This window comes from Ceratotherium simum, chromosome 37 (assembly GCF_057802395.1).
Source record: "Ceratotherium simum simum isolate JZ-2026a chromosome 37, ASM5780239v1, whole genome shotgun sequence".
Taxonomy (NCBI): Eukaryota; Metazoa; Chordata; class Mammalia; order Perissodactyla; family Rhinocerotidae; genus Ceratotherium; species Ceratotherium simum.
In genome coordinates this window covers 568,208-591,806 of record NC_141936.1, presented here as the reverse complement: position 1 = coordinate 591,806, position 23,599 = coordinate 568,208, and the positions used below count along the sequence as shown (strand labels likewise).

At 40.3% G+C, this 23,599-nt stretch overlaps 1 protein-coding gene across 2 annotated transcripts in view; it reads right to left on the bottom strand.

Moving 5' to 3' along the window:
• Window positions 1–23,599, bottom strand: part of LOC101390058 (contactin-associated protein-like 4) — a 166,777-nt gene that overhangs the window by 5,016 nt on the left and 138,162 nt on the right. Inside the window, exons 16-21 of one of the 2 annotated variants that reach the window (XM_087424542.1) lie at window positions 20,768–20,938; window positions 19,879–20,097; window positions 9,798–10,037; window positions 7,397–7,621; window positions 5,665–5,798; window positions 4,720–4,807 (exon numbers count right to left, since the gene is read on the bottom strand). In XM_087424542.1, coding sequence (XP_087280668.1) covers window positions 4,720–4,807; window positions 5,665–5,798; window positions 7,397–7,621; window positions 9,798–10,037; window positions 19,879–20,097; window positions 20,768–20,938 — 1,077 coding nt within the window. Of the gene's footprint in view, window positions 1–4,696; window positions 4,808–5,664; window positions 5,799–7,396; window positions 7,622–9,797; window positions 10,038–19,878; window positions 20,098–20,767; window positions 20,939–23,599 lie in introns of those variants that run through there. The other variant, XM_087424541.1, reaches the window with a different exon arrangement.

Genomic DNA, 23,599 nt, shown 5'->3' with positions numbered 1-23,599 from the left:
CGTTATAAAAACTCTCTACTCGTTTAGATTTTTAGGTAGTTTTGTCTATTTATCAATTAGTGTGGATTGTGTGTTCCATGAAAGGAACAGCTTCTGCTCTTTTGAAGAATAAATCTTTTAACGAAAGTGCTAAGAGAAAAATCAGGTGCCAGGATATTGACACTTGCGTGAAGAGCATCGCCTCTGTGCACTAGGGCACTTCTGGGGCAGATGGACAGCAAAGGCAGAGCCTGTGGGAGACTTTGCTGGGTTTCCTGTGTTTCTCCTCAATAAAATAATCAAAGCTCACCCAAAAAGTGACTCGTTCATCTCACAAGTATTGACAGTGGAAAGAAAGAAAGACGCTGAAGAGCACGTACTGTAGGATCCTCCCGTGTGAAGTTTGGAAACAGCCTGCCGTGTCTGTGCTGCTGGGAATTTGAGAGAGGGCTGTCATTGGCGGGGGGACCTGGTCGTGTTCTGGGGTTGTGTTCTCTTCTTGGTTTAACTGTGTTCTCCTTATCAGAATTCTTCCAGCTGTGCATTAAGAATGTTGCACTTTTCTCTACATATGTGATACTTAAAAGGTTCAAGGAATACAAATGTCCTAATGGGCATAGAATGAAATGGAGACAATGGATTATCTTTAACTTAGAGCCATAAAACTCCAGGGATAGTCAGCAGACAGTCTCTGACGTATAATTTTGAAGACCTCAAGATATCTGTTATCTCAAGTGGCTTTTAATGGCTAATTGCTTATATTGTAGGACCTAAGAATTTTATATTTGAGGGGAATCTTAGAAATAATCTAGCCTATTTTTACTTATATTGTGAAAATTTAGCTAATACATATTACTGTTCTGAGTGTTCATTTTCTTCTCATCACCACCCTGTGAGGTGTGGTTCCCACCATTATCTCAGTTTAGGTGAGTGAGTACAGAGCAGGTAGGGAACTGGCCGATAGCCCCACAACCAGCAGGTAGCGGTCCGTGTGGCTGACCCAGAGTTCCTGCCCAGCACTCCCTGTTAGGATGAGGAGCCCGAAAAACACCGGGAGATGTTAACGGGTACGCTGACATCTTTGATCCCTCCTGTCCACAGCACACAGTTTCAGATCCATCCGGAAATGCTCCACATTCCTGTATCTCTCCTCTCTATGGCGTTTCTTCTAAATGAGCTAAATGGGCACTGATAAGAGTTGTGTCCAGCAATAGGGATCCAGGCTGCGGGACGTCTTCCCACAGACACCTGAGAGGGCGGAGTCAGGTGCTGGACTCTGAGCCCCTCACAGCTGGAGCCCTGGCACCCTGCCACACACCCTCTGATGGAGGCCCCTCTGCTTACCTGGAGCGTCCGCGGGCTAGAGCATGACCATTCTGTGCTGTGACCTTTGTAGACCATGGTTTCTTTCTTATTGCTTCAACTCTAACCCCAGGAATATCCCCCTCACTTCAGAAGAGTTGTCATTTGTTTATTTGTTAGAATTTACTTTTTGCTCCTCTATTTGTTTGGTAGCACATAAAATTCAGAATTGACAGAGTCCTGGTTATGTAGAATTCCTCAGCATCACCAAACTTAACAAGAAGCTGCAACTCTCTGATTAAGGGAGAGTGCTTTAAAAGCTCACATATTTCAGGAACATACTCTTGATCATAGTCAAAGCTAGAAAATCTGATTTCTCAAGAATTTACATTTGAAAGTATCTTACTCTGAAATGATTGTATGGAATCTGAGAAAACATAACCATAACAGGCATCATCAAGGGAGACCCCTCAGAGTGGTAACATTTAAACACCTATCTGAATCAGTGAGGACTCTGGACAGTTCTGTCTGAAGCCCCTAAGCTTACACTCTGATGACTCGGGTCACCCCTGGCCACACCCCCTGCATGAGGGCTCCAGGAGGGAGGCTGTGCTCTCCTGGATGGGGAGACTCTGCCTCTAAAATCCACCTGGTGATGCTCACACAGTGTTGGCTGAAGGATGAAACATGAACCACTGGACTTCCAGGGAGAAAAGCTGGCTGCTAACCTCAGTGTTGACTGCACCTCTGGGGACAAGGAACTCCCTTCTGAGCAGACCTTGGACGCATGGGTGACAAGGGATTTCATGCACTGCTCTAACCCGGAGCATGAAGTTGCAGTTTTCCTGGGGTTACAAAATGGTTTGGAAGTTTTATTAGGCTTATGGCAAGACGAATCTTAAAACTGTCACAACGTGGAAGTGTCATTAGACCTTGGTCAAAATCCATGCCCCATGCATGTGGTAAATGAATTTTCATCTAAAATTTCATGAATCCCAATTGCTTCAGCTATAAAATGTACTGCTCAACTTGAATTTCAGCCTTCTTCTAGAGTCTGAGTAATAAACAAATGAATATACAGTTCTTCAATAGATACATCAATACATTCAATTCCATCCTAATGCTCTTTACTCACTTAATTGAAGGGAATTATGTATATTAATTAATTTTATGATTGCATTTTTTTTCTTTTTTTTTTTTTTTGGTGAGGAAGATTGGCCCTGAGCTAACATCTGTGCCCATATTCCTCTATTTTATATGTGGCACGCCTGCCATGGCATGGCTTGATGAACAGTGCATCGGTCCATGCCCAGGATCTTAACCCTAGAACTCTGGGCCGCCAAAGTGGAGCATGCAAACTTAACCACTATGCCACCGGGCTGGCCCTTTATGATTGCATTTTTATTCATTCATTACACTTCGTATGATGCAGCCCACTATGTCAGTTTGTTACACAATACACTGCACATTCCCGCACAGTGCCTTCTCATCAATAACGTTGACATCTCATTTGAACATGTTGTATTTTTAAAAATATTTTCATGTCAAAGTTTTTAAATAATGATTAATGCTTTTTGACTTTGTTAAACTATTTATGTGCATGTTTCATCTTTGAGCTGAGACTGTGGAGTCTTTGGGGACAGAATTTGTGTATTTTTGTACCACATCTGCTATAGCACCTGGTGTAATTTATTGAACAGAGGCACGTAATCAATATGTGTTCTCTCAATGAATAATTGGCCAGCTCACTGGAAAAACAGTGTGTCCATCCCTCCGTCCTCGGAATGCATGGATTCAAGAGACATGCAGCCTTGCCACAGGTTGCAGAACTTGGACATCTCTGAGATCCCCAACTATACACTGTGCTCAGACAGAAACACTGACTCCCAGTTGGGACCAAGGGCAGAGCTTAATGGAGGACAAGATGGGGCAGCTGAGTCTGCCCCAGAGGGTTTCTCCTCCAGCGGCAGAGGCTCTGACACGAGGGGTCGCCGTTCGCTGATGCTGAACTGCGGGTTTGAATTCAAAACAGCTGCTTTGTCCTTGTTGCTGCTGCTGTTTTCTTGTGGGAGCGCCGAGTCATTGTTTCTCCACGTGTGGACTAGAGGTAAAACTCACAATCACGCAACAGGGCTTAACGTGCCATCTGTTATCTGTTACAAAATCGTCGGAGTTTTAATCAAACATTAAATCATTTTTCTAAAGCAGAATCGCCATTTTAAATCAACTTTGTTATTACTTGCATATTTATCCTGAAAGTAAATTATATATATATATATATATAATTTGCTTTCTTATATATTGCAAGTTTAACTGAAAGAAATTACATATATATATATACATTATATGATTCACTTTGAATTTTCAATTAAACTTGCAATAAAAAAGTAGTGCTTTTCATATATTATTTTTCTTCTATTCAGTGTAGCAACCTGGTAGAACATTACAATTCATAACATTTTCCATGTTGACTGAAGAACGGGCATGCATACTTTTAATGCTCGACATAATGTTTGAAAATATATTAACATAAGCAGATTTAAAAACCTAGCTATCATCGCTTCCAATGGTTTATATTTTTATCATCCTCTCATGTGTCTACACGCACATGCTTTGGATTTTGAGCTTATATATGAGTAAGAACTCATAGGTACAATAAATGAAAAGATTAAAAAATCATTACCTTGGATAAAGTACATCCCATTAGTACCAAAACAAGAGCAATAATATGCAACAAACTTCAAGAGCCTTCTCCCCAAAGTTACATGTGAAAATCCATGGAGTTTATAGTTTATTTATAACTAAAAAGCAAGCCCTTCTAAGATTTACCTGCTTTTACTTTAATACTTGGAGACAAGGAGAAATAAACGCATGCATATTTGATCCTAGGATGCCTGGGATCTGCATTTATGTTCACGCTGTGACCGGTGGTGACTCATGGGTGTGAACAGATTGAACCGTGTAGTTTGATTTGCAGATGTGGTGGCCGGGCACAGAACCGTCTTGTACACGGCAGCAAAGCAGGAAGGTGCCCCCACCCAGGGTGCTGTCCTGAGTGATGGACAACAGACACGTGGTCTTTCCAGGCCCCCTTCCAAACGTCATCCTGGTGAGGATTCTGGATCTGCAGCTGTTTAACCTGTGCTCTGTGAGTCTTGTGTCTGTTTTGGTCACTGTTGTTCTCTGAGGTAGGAAAATCGCTGGTGCCGATGCTGAAGAAGGGAGAGGGAGTGGCACTCTCTAGTGGAGTGCACTTGCTCATCCTGTGAGCAGTGTGTTTCTCATGATTATGGGCACACTCAGACCACAGTGTGCCTTCTGCCTTGATTGGCACAAATGGTGTAATGAAAATAAAACAAATAACTTGTTTTTGTGTTAGTGGCATGACATTGTGATGCAAGGTAGGGGTAAGGGGTGGGGGGCTCTGCGTCTACTTGCCTAAAATCTTGCCCAGCACAAGGGATTTGACAGCGTTGAATTCCGTGCCCGAGGACAGACTCACTTGTCTCCGGGCTTTCTGGTCCACCTGCCCCATGAGAAGCAAACAGCAACACGTGTGTCATTTGTCAGTAACAGGGCAGGAAGCACAGGGAGGCAATGAGACAACAATGATCACAAGAAAAAGAACCTACTGCTGCCCATGATGGAAGAGGCTCATTGTAAGAAGCTCATACCTTCAACAGAATACTAGTTCATGACCAACGTCACAGTGTCTCAGATACCCTTCACCCACATCCCCTCCCGAACTCTCCCAGATTTTTCTGCATAGTTCTTATTACTTCCTGACACAATAGGGATGATCTCGAATCATTAGAACCCACACAAAAGATGTAAAAGGCTGTTCAAGCCCAAAGCTTTTACCTATTTCAAAATAAAACCTGAAGAGTGAAGCCAAAGTATGCTATTCCCTGTAGAGAGCAAATATGCCAATATTTTTTCTGCAAAAGTATTGACAGTACATAATTTCACTTACTCTACGACTCAAGTCTATTTTGTTAGTTATGCAAATTTTAATCATAATTTATATAAATCATCTCTTTAAATTGTCATAACATTTGCACTCTTGTGGATTCTCATTGAACAATCATTAAAAAATAATTCTGCCTGTAATTCACCATGATAAAATAGACAACATTTCCCTAGTAAGTAAATTAAAATAAATGAGGGAAAATTTAAGTAGTCAAAATTTTACACTGTATTTGGCAGATTCCCATTACTGAACAAATAAAGAAAAATACCAGACCAAATAGATTTCTTGTGCACAGCACATGAAAGAATAGCATAGACAAAAGGAACTTGTTGTATTATTCTTCATTATCAAAATATTGCTTTAGGTGACACATGCTGGGGAATTATGACTTTATTGTTTGAATACACTGTTACCTCGACAAAGACCACGCCTTCCTCTCTGCTAATCTTCACGTGGTGAAGATACCCATCAGCCATGTTCTTGAAATTAAAGTTAAAAACATCGGGATCTTGATGTAGATCTAACTTGTACCTAATCTGCAAACTCCCTAAAGTAGAAAAAATAACATTTTTTAAACAACAGAATGGTTTTAAAACTGCCTTTCTGTACTCCAGAGAGTTATTATTATTGACTTGTTTCCAGGAACAGCACTTAGCCGTTTGAATCTACTCGACGCAGTTCATTAGGAGGCACCGTTTTCTTCTTAATCATCACGTTCCCTGGAACAATCACGCTTTTTTAGTGTCACACCTGGACCCATCTCCCACTCTAATCATGCCATTTCACAGTCAAGACCAGAGCTGTCATTAATAAGACCTCTCTTTCCTACGATCCTCAATTCTCTAAAGGAAAACACCTGAACTGAACACATCCTAGAATCTAAATTCCACTTCATCTTTGCAAAAAGAATGTTAAGAAACGCTGAAGCTGAGGGTTTGTGAAATACTGAAACTATTTCCTGCTCTTTTTAGTTTTGTCATCTTTGAAGGTATTTCCAAAATTCTGAAAGTTGAACAATAAAAATAAAGTACAATAGGTCCTGGGAATTGTTGTGCAGCCAATGGTATTGGAGGTCCAAGGGAACATGGAAGATAATTCCCATTATTGATGGGTCAGATTTTAAACGCTGATCAGTTGGAAATGAACTCAACCAAATGCACCACTAGAATTAGCTCTCCTTGCTTCTTTACTGGCTGAGGAGTCAATTGCTGCACTTCCTATGGTACCTTCAAATGTGTCAATAAAATACTCCTACCTAAATCTAAACAAAGGTTAAATACTCCTACTTAACATTTCTATATATTCTTCGGATGTCAAATTCCCCAGGGCCATATTTGAAATGATTGGCAGAATGTTGGTTTGTTTATTCACAGACCAGAGGTTTTATTTCTAAAATCTGCATCCATAACCAGGAAATGCAGAAATGAAATATAGTGATACGCTTTTTCCAGGACATGAGATCCCCGCTTATCCACATCCAGCTCAGCTTGAGTTGCCCCACAAAGATGCACCCTCATGCTCTGTCATAATGGGCTGTGCTAAACCTCTGTTAGCCAGAAAGTTTTGCAAGTTTTTCCAGATACAGAATTAGTGCCCTGACTTGCCACTTACAATGCCCAAAGCCCCGCCTTATTTCCCCACCATGGACACATGGGAGCTGGCTGGCTCTTGTAATTGTACTTTCCGTCTTCGAGTGCCTACGGGCGGATTCACTTCAGGACCATGGACAGAGTAAGAACTCTGGTCATCTGCACCTGTGGACCGTCATTTCTGCATGGCCTTACTGCATTACCACCCACCTAATTCTTTGGCCTTTTGCTTAGAAAGAGGAGGAAATATTTTCCACATGTAACTAGACACCTTATACTTCTAATAAAGAGCTTCCAGCGGTAATAAAATTCCTGTATACCTGAGATATGCAAATGTATAAAAAGTTTTCCAGAAGAAAGAATCTTAATATAATTACTGAAATGGTGCCTTTGCAACAATATTTTTATAGTCCTGGAAAATAAAGCAAATACAAACAAAACGACATTTGGAGAGCATGCAACTTTTTTCTTGTTTGTAGTTTGAGAAACTTAAACACTAAAAACTTTACAGTTCTAATGATACAATGTACTTTTCTAACACTGAAATGAGACTCACCATCTTTGGCAAGGATAACTGAAAGGTATTCCTTGTAGAAGGAGTCCACATAGAGCAGCAGGCTCGGGGTTTGTGCTGTTTGGAAGCTGAACGTGATCATCTCTCTGGTTAATGTCATGTCCCCATGGAATGAAGCAGCCTGGGGGCTGGAGTTTGTACTTAATGGATAATATTCATGAAAATTGTATGTCACTGAGGACCCAGTTCCAAAGTATGCAGAAATGTCTGAAATAATATGCACATTTTTAAGTTATAAAAAATTAAGTGTTAATTTTAGGTATCCCTATGGATATATGGTGTAATTTATTTTCAATTAGAATACATATATATTTTAGTTTTATTTATGAGTTCTTCCTTGACTCATGGGTTGTTTAGAACTGGTATTTAATTATTGATATTGTCACAGAAGACTCTGAGACTATTCAAAATTTCTTCAATTTTTCTTTCTATTCTTCAGATGGGTGATTTTTAATATCCTATCATCAAGTTCACTGATTCTTTCTTCTGTTGAGCCCATCTAAGCAATATATAATTATTTTTTAAATTTCAGTAATTGTATTTTTCAGCTCTAATATTTCCATTGGTTTTTTATATGATTTTCATTGCTCTGTTGAAGTTCCATATGTTTATTTATTTATGGTCAATTTTCTTTGTTTCTCTCAATTTTATTTTCTTTGAATATATTGTAATAACTACTCAATGTCTTTGTAGGCTGAAACCAAAAAATGGACCTACTCAGAGTTAATTCTTATTAACTGCATTTTTTCCCTGAGTATAGAACAAAATTTCTTGATTTTTTACATGGTTAGTACGTTTTATTGAAAACTGGACATTGTAGATAACCCACTGTAAATGTTCTTAATTCTGTCGGTTCTTATTGTTTCTGTTTTTGTGGTTGTTATCGTTTGTTTGTTCAGTGGGTTGTTACCATGCCCGCACCCCAACTTTAATCCTGTCTCTCCACGGTGTGCATCTGCTCATCTCTCTGCCATTGTGCCTGCCTCTAGAGGGCTTCCAGAGTCTGTATAACTTGGGAGTCAGCCAAGGATTCGGGTAGAGGTCACATTCAAATTTGGGGACTCATTCATTCTGTGGTTTCTTTACTTCCAATGTTCTATCTCCCTCAATTACAGCTGTTCTGCTGCTCTGGGACCCTCAGAGGGAGGGTTTGTGTGACCACTTCACTCCGTCAACATGACTAGACGTTTCCAGTTGAATTTCACCTGTATAGGTGGAAAGTGTCTTGGAATGGTGATAGAAGACTTGATTTACCATCACAGGTTTATCTTTGAATATAGCTTATATAATTGTGTTCTGACCATTTATAGGCAATTATTTCTTGTGAAAATCAAAAGCTGATCCAATATGGTATCCAAGTTTGTACCACAAAAACCAGTGGGCTTTTAAGGTCAAAATGCAACCACCCAGAGATTCGTGAATGGAGGCATTGGAATTTATTTTGATGATGCTGTTTTCTGTGCATACCTATGAAAGTATAAAACTTGTAAGCACATTCCAAGAATTATGTCCATGTTACAATCAGCTCATTCTGTAATTTCAAAACACGGCTTGTGACTTCTCAGAATGAGAGAGACTGAAAAATATTCTATAATTTTTGTTGTAGCAAGAGATTATCAACAAGCCCCAGAGCAAAATGTTTAAGTGGCTCTGTTTTAGCCACCTTAATATAAATGGGAAATGTATTTATTATGCCAATAAAATGTATTTTTGGAAGAAAATTCTTCCTGTACTACTGGAAGCTATTACTTTAAATAATAATGACATCTAAAGTGATTTTGAAATAAGCAAGGGCCACATGGGGCAGATTTCTAATAACATATTATCTCAGAACATAGGCACCAGCTACAAAGAATTAGAATGCACAGACAGTATTTCGAGAAAATCACAGAACTGACAGTGGATTTCACAGTAGTAAGCACTGACTTTTCAAGAGCAGAGTCACATTTCTTTCTAATAAAATAAGATTGGCTGTAAAAGTGTGATTTACAAAAGGAGTTTAGTGACTGAAATACTTTTTTGTTTTCTGAGGATGATTGGCCTTGCGCTAACATCTGTTGCCAATCTTCCTCTTTTTCTTTTTTCTCCCCAAAGCCCCAGTACATAGCTGTGTGTCATAGTTGTAGAGCTGTGGCTCTTCTATGTGGGATGCCGCCTCAGCATGGCTTGATGAGCGGTGAGTAGGTCCACACCCAAGGATCCAAACTGGTGAACCCTGGGCCACCGAAGCGGAACACGTGAACTTAACTGATATACCACTGGGCCGGCCCCAGCAACTGAAATACTTTTATCAAATAGCTACGTGGAAAAGGTTTAATTTGATTTTTAAATATCCACACAAGCCCATTCATTTGTACTGGTCATGTTCTTTGTTCCCACTCACCGTGTGAGCAGAAGGGACCCGTGAATGCAGAGAGCTCACAGTCACAGGAGAATCCATGGGGCTTCTCTTGGCATCGTCCTCCATTGTGACACAAGTGTCCATAGGTGCTGCAATGTCCTGGACAGCCGGGCTCCACTCCCGGGGTGACCTTGGCTCTTTCCTCAAGGTCCAGGGTCTTTCCATTCAACTGCAAAGACCGAATGCATCCCAGAAAGCCTCTCTGTCTGGTAGCCGTGCCACCTACAACAGAAGCAGAGGAGACAGTCCAGACCTCATCCAGTTAGGGCTTATGGAAAGAGGTAAAAACTATGACTTCTCAAAAGGCTTTGTGAACAAATATAATTTTCAAAACATGAATTTTGACACAGGAGATATTCAAGAACACTAAAAAATTAATTTTTTTTTAAATTTGACTTTGGTTAATGTTTATTCTAAACAGATTCCTTCTTAATTAACCGAGGAATTTATTTTTAAGTTAGTCTCATTGGAATAAGAATGAGACTTAATAAAACACTATTATTATTGTAATAATTGTAATGTAATGTGGTGAACATTGATATGATTAGCTCAAATGTGAGAATTTTTTAGCATAAACAAAAATACTTCCATTGATGGCAAAGATGGAGTAATGGGAACTGGCTTTGCACTCCCACCTTGAAAATAACTTAAAAAGAAAAAAGAGAAACAAGAGTTCCAAAGGTACTGAGCGTTTGGACACAACGCAAAGATCCCTGAAATATGAGACAGCAACGATCCAAGCCCTACAATCACACCCAGGTCTCTGCCTGGAGGGTTTCCAGGCCTTGATGCAGGGGTGGGAGCCCAGGGGGAGCTGGGCATGCAGGGGGGCTGATGTTGCTCAGCTCCTGTGAGGGAACTAGGTGGAGAGAAGGCTATGGTCTGCAGAGGGTCCCACTCAAGTAGTGAGCTCACTAACACATACTCTGCAAGGAAATATCTGAGGCCAGGACAGAATGACTCAGAAGATAGAGGGGCTCCCACAGACTTGGGTTAGGGTTAGAGTTAGGGTTGGGGTTAGGGGCTCCCATAGACTTAGATTAGGGTTAGGGTTAGGTGCTGGGGCTCAGGGCTTCCTCAGGACTGGGGATTCTGGCTGTTTCCAACAGTGAGAGGAACAAACTACAAAATTCAGGAGGCATCTGATGTAGAACCTAAAAAAAATTTGCCTCAGTAATGGGAAAAATTAATCCTAGACTACTTGCCCCTCCAGTCCCACCTAAAAAAACTTAAAAGCAAGCCACAAAAAAATCAAGCTGTTTCCGAATACTTTAATCTTGTCCCACACCAAAGCTCAAAAATATGTGTGGTGATGGATTGTAATTAGTATTTGGGTGGTGAACAGGATGTAATCTATGCAGAAATAGAAGTATAATGATGTACACCTGAAATTTATACAATGTTATAAACCAATGTGACTGCAATAAAATCCAAAGAAGAAAAAAAAAATATGTAAAGGAGCCAAAAAAATCCAGTGTCCAACAATGTGAAATACACAAGGTCCAGATCTAATTAAAAAATTGCCAAGCATACAAAGAGGCAGGAATTTATGACAAGTCATGTGGAGAAAAATCAATGAAGTGAAAGTTACCGAGAAAGGATGTAGATGATAGAACTCACAGGCTGGAATATTAAAACAGTTATTATGACTGAATTCCGTGTGTTCAAAAAGCTAGAGGAAGTGGTGAATATTTGTTTTGTAGAGAAATGGAATATTTTAAAAAGACTCAAATTGAACTTTTAGAGATAAAACTACAATTTTTGAGGAGGAAAAATACATTAAATGAGATTAATGGCAGATTAAACTTGATGGAAGAAAAGACTTAGTGAACCTGAATACCTGGCAATGTAAAACTAGCCAAAATGAATCACAAGAGGGAAAACAGACTGAAAAAAAATTAAGAGTATCAGTGAGATGTAGGAAAACTTTAAGCCACCTAAAATATGTTAATAGGAGTTCCTGAAAGGGGAGGGTAGGGGACCAAAAAATGTCATAGTTAAAAATTTTCAAAATTTGGTGAAAACTATAGACCTAGAGTCTATAAAACTCAATAAAACCCAAACACAAGAAACAGAAAGAAAATAAACTAAGGTGTGTCATTAAAAAATAGCTTAAAAGTATGAATGAATTAAAAATATTGAAAGCAGCCAGAGAAAAAAGATGCATTACACGTATAGGAACAAAGATAAAGGAGAGAGCAGATTTCTCATCAGACACAATGCGAGTCAGAAACCAGGGCAGCAACTTTGAAATACTGAAAGAAAACAAACTGCTAACATAGAATTCTTGCCTAGAAAGATATCTTTGAAAAGTGGGGGCCGGCCCCGTGGCTTAGCGGTGAAGTGCACGTGCTCTGCTGCTGGCGGCCCGGGTTCGGATACCGGGCGCGCACTGACGCACCGCTTCTCCGCCCATGCTGAGGCCGCGTCCCACATACAGCAACTAGAAGGATGTGCAGCTATGACATACAACTATCTACTGGGGCTTTGGGGGGGAAAAAATAAATTATAAAAGAAAAGTGGAAGTAAAATAAAGTCTTTTTTTTTCAGGTAAACAAAAGCTGAAAGAATTCATCACCAGAGGCTCGCACTACAAGAAATATAAGAGGAAATCCTTCAAGGTGAAGGAAGTGCTGCCAGATGGAAATCCAGATCTACGCACAAGAAGATTGTAAATGGCTACTACATGGGTAAATCATAAAAACATTTTTGTATTACCAAATTTATTTAAAGTATAACTGACTATTTAAAGAAAAAAATGTTAACAATGTATTCTGAGGCTTATAACATGTTCTATGTATGTTACGTAAGCACAAAGTGTGACATTAAAGCACAAATCCTGGGAGGAAAGAGATAAAAATATTCTATTTTAAGTTACTTATACCACATGTGGAGTGGGAAAATATCCCTTAAAGGTAGACTGTGATAAATTAAAGATGATTAAACACCCCCAAGCCAACCAGGAAAATATCACACACACGAATTATAGCTAATAAGCCAAAAAAGGAGATAAAATGGAACATATAAATTATTCAATCCAAATGAAAACAGAAAAAGAAATGGAAAAAGGGAACAAAGAACATATGGGACAAATAGGATATAAACATTAAGTTGGTAGATTTAAACCCAACCATACAAAAAAGCATATTGAATATAAATACAAATATTGAGATTAAAAGACAGAAATATTCAGGTTGTATAATAATCCACAGCTCCACTATGTGCTGCCTAACAATCCCCACTTTAAATATAAAGCTCAAGAGATTAATGTAAATGAAGTGAAGAAGATACGCCATGCTAGCACTAATTGAAAGAAAGCTGTAGTGTTATATCAGAAAAAGTAGGTTTCACAGTAGAGGCAATCTCTAAAAAATCCCCAAATATTTGAAACATAAATGATACACTTATAAATAATGCATGAGTCAAAGAAGAAAGCAAAAGAGAAATTAGAAAATATTTCAAAGTGAATAAAGATAAAAATACATGTCAAAATTTGTGAGATGCACCTAAAGCAATAGTTAGAGGACAACTGTTAGTACTGTGCACCCATATTAGGAGAGAAGAAAGGTTCCAAATCAATTACCTCACCTTCCAACTTAAGAAAACAGAAAAAGATGAGTAATGACACCTAAAGAAATCAGAAAAAGAAATAACACATATCAGAGTATAAATCAATGAACTAGAAAACATAAAACTAGTAACCAATCAAACCAAAAGCAGGTTCTTTGAAAATATTAATAAAATTGATAAAAGTGTAGAGTGACTGATAAGGGAAAAGAAAGAGAGAAAGAGAGAGAGAGAGAGAAATTGCCAGTGTCATCAATGAGAAAGATGACATCACCACAGATGTGACCAATATTTAAAAGATAATACAAAGCATGAATTCTCAGGAGACACAAATTACTGAAGCTCTATTAAGAAGAAATAGATATCAGAGTAGCTATGTATCCATTAAAGAAATTAAATTTGTACTTAGAAATCTTCTACCATGAAAAGTGCAGGTGCAGACAGCTTCAGTAGTGAATTCAACCAAACACTGAAGGAAGAAATTATTCCAATCTACACAAAACCTTCCAAAAAAACTGAAGAGGAGGAATAATTCTCAACTTAGTCTGTGAAGCAGCATTTCTCTGATACCAAAACAGAAAAGATATTAAAGGAAAAGAAAATTAGAGACATTCCTCTTAAAAATAACTGCAAAAATTCTTAACAAATTTTAGTAAATCAAATCCCACAATACATAATAAAGATAATTCCTCATGAAACCAAATAGTTTTTATCTCAGATGCAAGCTTTGTTTTTAATCTTCTCTCTTAATACAATTCACCATATTGACAGAATAATAAAAATGTAAAATCATCTGATTATCTCAATCGATAAAGAAAACACAATAACAAAATCCAAAATCCTTTCCTGATAAAAACTCTCCTCAGGCTAAGAATATAAGAGAACTTTCTGAACCTGATAAAAGGCATCTGTGACGGGGCCATCGCTAACATCACATGAAAGTGAGGGACTGAGTACTCTCCCTGTCAGATCAGGACCAGGACGAGGAGCCTGCTCTCAGCATGTCCAGTCTATGCCCACTGGAGGTCCTAGCTCATGTGACAGACAGAAAAACACTAGTAACAAAGCATCTGTACTGGGAAGGAAGATGTAAAACCATCTTTATTGGAAGATAACATGATTGTCCATGGAGGAAAAGTTGATAGAATCTACAAAAAAGCTACTAGAACTAATAAATAAGTTATCAAGGTTGTAGTTAAGATCAAAGTAGAAAAAAATCATCTGAATTTCTATACATTGGCAACAATCAGAAATTAAAATTTTAAATTATAATTTACAATAGCATAAAATATGAAATAAGAATAAATCTAATAAAAGATGTACAAGACTTGTACACTTCCAACTATAATATGTTGTTGAGAAAAATTAAAGAAGGGCCAGAAATATGAAGAGATATACCATATTTATGGAGTTGAAGACTCAAGATTGTTTAGATGTCACTTCTCCCCAAATTCATCCACAGATTTGACACAATCCCAATCAGGATTTGTGACAGCTTGGGTGGACCTTGAGGGCATTATGCTAAGTGCAGTAAGTCAGACAGAGAAAGACAAATATCATATGATCTCTCTTATATGTGGAATCTAAAAACATCAAATTCACAGGGACTGAGAATAGACTGGTGGTTGTCAGAGGCAGGGGGTGGGGAAACAGGTGAAGGTGGTCAACAGGTAAAACATTCCCAGTTATAAGATAAACGAGTTCTGGGGGGTAAGGTAAGCATGGTCACTACAGTTAACGATACTGTGTTGTTGCTGAGATAGTAGATCTTAAAAGTTCTCATCACAAGAAAAGAATTTTGTAACTATGTGAGGTAACTAATGTTAACTAAACTTACTGTGGTGATCACTTCACAATATATAATTATATCAAATCATTAAGTTGTAGACCTTGGACTAATACAACGTTATATGTCAATTACACCTCAATAAAACCAGAAAAAATGTTATCAAGAACATTAAAAAAATTAAAACTAAGAAAATAAAAAAAATCTATTCTAGAAGTTATCCATAAAGCAATGGTAGCATCTAAGCATCAATATAAATAAGACAGTGGATATCGCTAACTATTCTTGAATTGTTCCTTCAGTTTTTACCATGAGCTCCATGGACATTAAACCACACCATGGAGTCTGAAACAGTGAGATCTTCCAGCGTGTCACTATGAAATACTGACATGATGTCCTACGGCCCATTCCGTGGGGCTTGGTACACAAACAGAAGAAGCTTCAGCTCATCGGGTTGTATACATTACATATGTACAGCTTTCTATGTGTCGATGATACCCTAGTAAAGTGGTATAAAAAGTAAACCTTGAATCCTACCACACACTGTATGTAAAAATATTTTGAGGTAGATCATAGACCTAAAAGTGATAGCTAAAATTATAAAATTTCTAAAAGAAAACAGGAGAATTTCTTTACAAACCTGGGTAGACAGTGATTTCTTAGCAAGACTCAAGAAGCACTAACTATAAAAGAAATCCTTGATAAATTGGACTTTAATATTTTTAATCCAAAGTTTAATCAATACTAAAACTTCTGCTCCCAAAACATTTGTAAAAAGCTAAAAGCAAGCCTCAGACGGGTAGATAATAGTTGTGATGAAAGTATCCAATAAAGGACTAGTATCCAGAATCTATAAAACTTTCTACAAATCAATAATAATAAGGTAAACGGGCCAGTTAAAAAATGAGCAAAAGACTTAAATAGGCACTTCATTAGGAAGATTTTCAAGAGACTAATAAACATATAAAGTGTATGTTCAACCTCATTAGTAACCAAGGGACTACAAATTAAGCACACAACGTGACTGCCCTATTCTCATTGTGACAAAATTGTGACATTAATGACAAAATGGAACAAGTGAAGCTCTCATACATTACAGTGGGAGTGAAAAATGTAAAAACCACCTTGAAAAACTGGCTGGATATTTCTAGTACAGTTACTGCAGGTCTACCCCATGAACCGGCAACTCCCCTAATGTGTGTGTGTGCAGGAGAAGCGAGTGCTCGTGGGCACAAATAGACTTGCACAAAAATGCTCAGAGCAGCTCCACCCCTAACAATGTAGAACTGAAAACAGTTCAGACTCTGTCAACAGAAGAAGCAATAATTGCTCTGTGATATGTTGGTTCAATGGAACATTCACAGCAATTTAAAAGGAAAAAAGTACTGGTCTGTGCAACAAGGATGAATTTCACAGACATTATGTTGAACAAACCAAGCAGACTCAGAGGAATTCCCACTATGTGACTCCATTAATAGGATGTTCACTGTGGGCCAAAGGAATCCAGAGGAATTGTGGGGGAATAGTGTGCTGCTCAGGGAAATCCTCTGTAAATGCCTTATTTCTTCTGCAACGTTTTTCTTCATTGACCCAGTCACTATGATGGCATCAATCACAGATGTGTTCTAAGATGGGAACGTGTGTGTTTGCCACAAAGTCCTCTGCTCAGCTCCGTGCTCTTTGACAGAAGTTCTCCAGAGCAGATGGAGGTAGAAGGCTCAGTGGATTCCTTAATTATTATTTTTGATCATATTTGTGGTTTTTCTCAGTGGTCCTCTTCTCTGGGGAAGATGTGATCTTCACAGGAGAAAGCACTCTGAATTCTCCGTGTTTGTGCCTTAGACCGTCCTTTGCGAGAGGCCAACAAGTTAATCTTCTAAAATATAATACCAGAATACCATGGGTCTTGATACAGAGGAATAACAAAATATAGAATGTAATTTAAATTAAATTAGCATTTATTTAAATAAGAAAACTATTTGTTGCTGATGAAAGCGTTAGAGATAGCATCTCAAGTAAACTTTATCTCATGCATGAGCGTGAAACTTTCTATGTTTCATATTTATATTCTAATTTAGCAAATTTATAGAAGGTTTGAACTTCACTGAATGATTTATTATGTGCTCTGATCAGATCTATTTTCAAGTGAAAAGGATCCTAATTGCTAAATGCTATGATATCGCTGTATGGGAAAGCCATTAACGTTCTCTTTTTTCAGATATTTTTAAAGACCTTTCTTCCATGCAGTCTGAGGATGAAAACTATTATACAAAAATAGAGCAATAGCAATTCTGAAGAGATAGTGTCATCTTAGTAATCCCATGCATGTGTCATATCTACTGACGAAGTCTCACTACAAACCAGTGACTATTTTCTCAGAATTGGCGGGCTGACACACAGCACACTGGGAGTTGTTACCCTAGAACTTGCAAACAAAGAATGTCCTGTGACATTTCTACTAGAAAACTGTACAGACAGATTGAGACCGAGACAGAGATATCCCTTTAGATCAGTCATCACTTGGAAGCAGTGACGGCTGTGAGTGAGGAAGGGACACATCTCACATGAAGATCTGTAGCATCATTTCAAATATTAGCACCACTTTTACTGGCTGGGCAGCCCAAGGTCAAGAACAATGCATCTGATTTCCTGGAGTGAAACCCGGAGTAGATGGGGAGAGGGTGGTGGGACCAGCGGGGGCCTTTGGGCTCTCCTGATGGGGAAGGGAAGCCGACGGGTGCCCCTGCACCTAGAGAGACAGAGGCAGGTGGCAAGGAGTGGCTGCTGTGAGATGAACCCAAGACCAGAGAACGGTCCACTTCTCAGTCAGCTCTGTGGACACAGGGACGCCCCGCACCCTTACGAACCTCTGCTTCTCAAAGGGAACTGGAATTTAATCAGATCATGCATCCGACCCCTTATCACACAGCTCGGCCCTCAGCACTTAATAAATAATAATAACTAGACAGCTCTGATTCCAGGCAAACTCTATTGTGAATTTTATTAATTAGCCTATGGGGAAGAATGTGTTGATCCATAATAATAGATATTGTGGTTTGTTTGATGGTTACATTGTGTCTGTAACTTAATAAACTTATTTTAGTTTATACTTTACTAGCTTGGTTAGAGACTTTTTTCTGAGAAAATGATTCTCCCTAAGTGGAGGGCTGAGAGGCTGAGTTTTACCTGAAATCAGTCCCCAGCAGGAACAATAGACACTGACTCTAGAAATAGTTTCAAAATCTCACAGATGCTACAAAGCGCAGCTGCAGGAAAACCAGAGCAGATTTTACTCAAAGATGTGAAGAAAATTTCCATCGTCTCCATTTTTAAAGTGTTAAGGCTATTTCTGAGGTTTCGAATTCTTCAAAATCACTCCACAATTGCACTGCCAAGTTCAGGAGGACAGATGCTAATGTAGCATCATATCTGAGATTTTGTGTTAAAATGTATTGATGATTCAAGGATTTATGATTAACTAACCCAGTATAAAAACTGAGATATAAGTGGGGTTGATAGATGTTTTAGTCAACAAAAAACAAGGCATAAGAAGCAAAATTACCCTGTCTATGAATTTTCAGCATGATATTAGAGGAGTTTTATATCTTATTTATATTTACTCAATTTTTTAAAAGTATATCTTTGCATATTTTATTCAAGTTTGGTCATATGATCACAATGAGGGCCTTTAATGCAGTACCTTAGGCATAGAAATCTCAATAAATCTCTCCAATAAAATAAAATAGTTGAAAAAAGCAAAAAAAATTACACAGAAAGTACTAAAAATTGTGTTTGTAAAATATCAGTAAAAGCTTCATCTTTTGGATAGAAGAAGCTGATAAGACTTTATTGCTTAAGTGATGATAGTGTGTAAGGATCCTAGGAATTTAGTTCAAACGTGTACCTCATTGATATTTCAGTAATAGTGTGTGATTATTTTTCATTTATTGGAGTTAGTAACAAATAGCATCCTTACTTATGTGATACGCATGGGGTGGTCATGGAAGGGCTACTCCCTTTGTCTACTGAGCCCAAATCAGGATAAAGTTGTTTGTGAACAACACAGCTAACGGTGAATGCAACCCACCCACCGTGGCACAGACTCTGCTCCAGGCCTGCGGGGGTAAGAGCAGGTAGAGACAAGGCCCAGCTGGATTTGTTTGTGAACAGGGAGCATGTGCCGGGGTCGGGAGGAGGTCAGGGCAGGACAGGAGGAGATAAGAATGTCAAGCGTGGTCCAGGACCATCCCCTCCTGTCTCCCTCTATCTCTGTTTTGGGGGATCCCTGGGGAAAGTCACCCGTGCACCTGGAAGCATAGACAGCAGCAGGTGCGAACAGCTGACCACTATGCTATCCCCTGGACACAGAGTGGCCAGAGCGTGTGCACACCTGGTGCCACTCGGGAGCAAGCCCTGGGCGGGCTTGGTGCCCTGACCCACCAGGCGTTTGTGTGCTGCAGTTCCCCCAGCTCAGTGAGCCGGCTTCCTGGTCCATCAAGTGGGGAAGGTCATCTGTTGGCAGGTGCCATAAGGATAAGATCAAGCAAGAAGTGCCTGGCCCAGTGCCTGGAGCCACAGGTGCTCGACGGGCCGACAGCAGTGTGGCTGGTGTGTCACATGTGCCATACCCCTGCTTTATTGCCTCCTTCTCTCTGGATCCGCCCCCACAGGAGCCCCGCAATTGGAAAGGGCACCCAGGGTAGCACTCACCCACGAAGAGCTGGCTGTTGAGCTGCAGGAGCACGTGCCCATCCTCAGGGGCAGCACGTGTCCCACGTGGGAGCTGGTCCACCTGCAGCGATGCCTCCTTCATGTTCCTTTCCGCTCGAACCAGGTGCCACCGGTTGTCACTGAGCGGAGTGGGCGCCTGTACTGTGACCTCACAGGGCCCGTTTCCCACGTCGAAGGAGAAGGTCACCTCTGCAGGAGCTGGAAACAGACCAGCGTGAAGTTATGTCCTGGGCAGGGCCTGAGTGTGGGCCCCCAGGGAGATCATCCTGGGGAACAGCCCGAGTGCCCGACACCCGTGTGGATTGACATCGCCACAGGAAACGATCTCTGAGGGAGGAGGGAGGGGCAAAGTGATCTTAGATTTGAGAAAATATTGATTTTAAAAATATAAGCTCAGAATATGCTATTAATTTTGATGTGTACTGAATTGAAAAGATAATTTCTCATTCAGAGTAACCATAAAACATCTGGATTTTTGTAGAATTTAGTCTAGAAGTTCATATACTTTTATAAGCAAGCTGTGGGTGTGGATCATCCATTATGGGTTTGTGCAATGAAAGGATTTGGGGATTCAGTGAGCACTTTGTGGAAGAACTAGTTGAATTTAAAGCCCTGTCTACACCTGGCTAAAGTCATCCTAAATTGGTCCCGTGCAGACAGGTCCTTCCTATCGGCTCTCAAGTGTGTTATCAGCCTCATGCGGTGTATCTTATGGCTGCTTAGTGGAATTCACAGAATCTTAGGGCTGGAAGTGAGTGAAGAGATGGCGCTGACTGGTCCAGGAGGCACAGAGCACTTTAAACAGGGGACCATCTCAAGGGCTCCTTGTCAAATAACGACTGCTCCACGGAATTTTCTGGAAACTTACAGCGCAGCTCAAGGCTGATGAAGTCTGTGATCCCCAGGTTCTCTAAAAACACCCCAGACGAAGCTGTGGTCTTGAAAAAGAAAGACACGTCGGCGCTGAGCTCTCCGTGGAAAGTGGGGAAATGAAGGTACGAAGTCTCAGTGTGGAAGGAGGCCGAATTCCAGAACAATCCTTGTGGGAAAGGAGGGAAAAGGTCAGAAAACAAGCTCACGACACTTGAGGACAGCCTGCTGTCAAAGGGGGGCAAACCCTTGGAGCCGCCTTTGTGTCCTGTGCAAGGTACAAAGGTACCTTCTCCTGAACGTACCTTACCAGACTGTGAACAGAAGTCTGACGATGTTAGGAGAACTGGGAGTGTGGCGGTCAGCCGAGAACGCTCTCGGCATCGTGGAGGGAGGAGCCGTGCAGCAGTGTTCACTGTGCACCGTCTATGAGGAGATGCCTTCACTCTGATCCTGCCCACCACACTTCATTATCAACCCTTCATTTACTCATCATTTTAAACTGTAAGCATCTACATAACTTTGAATTAAAGAAAATCCTGCAGAAATACAGAGAGTTGCCCACCGTAACCCCACCAACCCAGACAGGTCAAAGGGCCCCTCCCTCAGTAAAGGCCGCTTCCACATGGCGGGACCTCCCTCCCTAGCCCGGGCCGGGGGTGGTATATCCTCACAGAACACAGAGACCAGCCAGGAGAAGGTGGATCTCAGGCTGTGGTGATGTTCTCGTGGCCACACAAACGTGTTCCCCCTGCTCCTTATGCAGGGGCATTGGGAAGTCGTCACGTTCGTCACACTGGTTTCTGCTGGTGTTATTTCACACGGCTCAAAATCAGTGAAAAATAAATGCCTTAAAACACCTTAAAGGCGCTCAAATTGATGCAAAGAACCTTCCCAACGATTAGCAAGTTAATAGAAAGGAAACCTAAAAAGGCATCTGATGGTGTGACATGAGGTGAGTTCACATCAGTTTTTGTCTGCACGTTCTTCACTCTAGTTGTGTCTGTCCATAGCTTCCCTTTTGAGCAGATGCTGTGGGCTTGTCTGCATCTGGCTGGATGCTGGATTTCACAGAACAAGCTGTGACGCATCCTGATGAAAGGTGACCTGGCAGCATGGCTGGCTCACGTCCTTGGGGAATCGGTGTTGACCTGGCAGTGAGCTGTGCCATCGTGGGCTCTGAGAGGGGCTGGCATTGCCACCAAAGTCCTAGGGGCACGTATTGTAAGTACAGATCTTTAATTGACACAGCACGCTCCATATAATTCACAGTAGTTGATAACATCCTCACACCTAAATTGCTTTTCCTGAAGAATGAATTCATGGACTGGGGGCAGAAAACAGTGACCCCAAATACCCCTCCACTCTATTCTTAGAGGACAGATGCCACCATGGCTCATCTCTGTGCTGAGCTGTGCATGGATCTGCATTTATTTTCTGTTGAGTCAAAACACAAGAGCATTTCTTGTCTGCATTTCTGATTTCTTCAGTGGGGACCCAAATCCAGCAGTCAATTCTCAGGTTTCCTATGGCTCGTATGCAGCCAACAGCCCCTTTTGCTGGGTTTTCAGTGAGAAAACATTTTGAAGACATTTTATTGATCTCTGTCTGGAGCATCATAATGTCTTAATTTCTTCTTTCCAGCTCTTCCTTTGCTTGTCTGTCCTAGTGACCCCAAGAAGCAGGGGCACCAAGGGACCGACAGGATAACTTCTTGTCTGTGGCCTTGGGAGTCCCTGCAGCCACTTGTGAAGGACCGCAGTGCTCTTCTAGTTGAACTCTTACAGAAAATTCTTGAACTAAGACACCACTACAGAGAAAATAGGAGGATCCGCCCAAACATGCCTGATGTGTCATCAGGAACGGTCGTCCTCCTTAAAATTCCAAATTAGAGAAAAAAATTCTAAAGGTCTATTTCATTTCAATTTTATAAGTAGACCGAAGGGGAAGCTCTGGGACTGGTTTAATCTAGCAGATTAGAACCTGTTTCCCATGGGCTGCCCATATAGACAATGACTACATCTAGGGGTGGCACTACTTATCCCCCACTTGGCTGAAGCCTTCTGACCAACGTCTACTCTAACTGGTCATCAAGCCCTTATCAGTGGAACTGGACAGGTGACCTGGAAGAGTGAGCACCACTGCCGTCACCTGCACCCTTGGGGACACCAGGTCCTCTGGCTGCCTCGAGGGAGGAGGGGGAGATCCAGGGGCAGGGGCTCCTGAATGCCTTAGTTTCCCATAGAGGGAGAGCTCCCGGGGCCACACCAGGTGGACCCATGAGCTCTGGGCGCAGATGCAAACATGCCCTGCCATAGGTGATGTCATTGGGAGAACAGCAAGATCAACTTCATCCATCAAGGAGACAGTGACAGTATCAAAGGACCCTTAAATTTCAGATTGGATGAGAGGGCTGCTTGAAGGCAACCTTTATACCCTGTGTGTGTGTGTGTGTGTGTATGGTACAAAATGGTCACATAATCCAAATAGTTATTTACAAAGTAGAGGGAGAGGCAGTATCATGTATATAAATTATATATACAGTTTAATACTTGGTATATATTATATATAATGTATGTATATATACAGTATATACATATACATATTGTGTACACATTGTGTGTATATACAAAAATATATATGATGGAGATAGATGCATAGATAGACATTGCCCATTTAGGGTAATTAATTTCATTAGCCTGACTGGATTAAGGGTGATTTTTAGAAATATTTTCCTTTTCAAACTTTTATTTGACCCATTAATAAATTACCTTAATAATAAATTAATTATCCTTTGAAAAGGAATAGAGACCATGTTAAAGGCACATTA